Genomic DNA, 642 nt, shown 5'->3' on the forward strand with positions numbered 1-642 from the left:
ATGAATCGATGTGTTTTTGAGCATGAGACATTTACAACGATTTAGGCAAGAAAAGGGGCTATGAACATTAACTTGCCTTATAGTTGTTCTTCATGCAACATCTTCATCGGCTTTAATAATAATAAAAACAGCAATTATTCCTCAGTCACTCTACCAGAGCATCAAAATCGCCATGAATTTCTCCAATCTTGCATTCACATAAAAACATTCTCTCGTTACCCAGAGCTGCTGAAACTGAGCGATGCGAATGTGATTTCTGTGGACTGGCAAACGATGGTTGTTCCACCGTGGTATAATTACGCCGTCGAAAATGTGTACAGGGTAAGTATAACTTTGTTGTTTTCGTATTCCCGTTTTAAGGAGTGCCTTAGATCAGTTATTTACGAAAATTTGAGAGGGACAAACATAGCTTGCTGTTTTTACTTAATTTATGTACTACTATTGGAACCTGGTTATGTCAGTTTTGTTCGAAGAAATGTGTAACTCCTAAAGTGACTTCTTTCCAGACAGGGAATTCTTGCAGAAAGTCACTGATATGCACCCACTAATCCGATGGCGTAGCGCGCGCGAGACGCAAATAAAAAAATATATATATAGTAATAAGATATCTTTAAATGCATCTTACTTTAGTCACATCAGTTG

General features: G+C 37.5%; 1 protein-coding gene across 1 annotated transcript in view; it reads left to right on the forward strand.

Annotated features, from left to right (window-relative positions):
• Positions 1 to 642, forward strand: part of LOC119587844 (pancreatic lipase-related protein 2-like) — a 10740-nt gene that overhangs the window by 5098 nt on the left and 5000 nt on the right. The window contains exon 4 of the mRNA XM_037936549.1: positions 224 to 321. Coding sequence (XP_037792477.1) covers positions 224 to 321 — 98 coding nt within the window. The remainder of the gene's footprint in view (positions 1 to 223; positions 322 to 642) is intronic.

This window comes from Penaeus monodon, chromosome 23, assembly GCF_015228065.2.
Source record: "Penaeus monodon isolate SGIC_2016 chromosome 23, NSTDA_Pmon_1, whole genome shotgun sequence".
Classification (NCBI taxonomy): Eukaryota; Metazoa; Arthropoda; class Malacostraca; order Decapoda; family Penaeidae; genus Penaeus; species Penaeus monodon.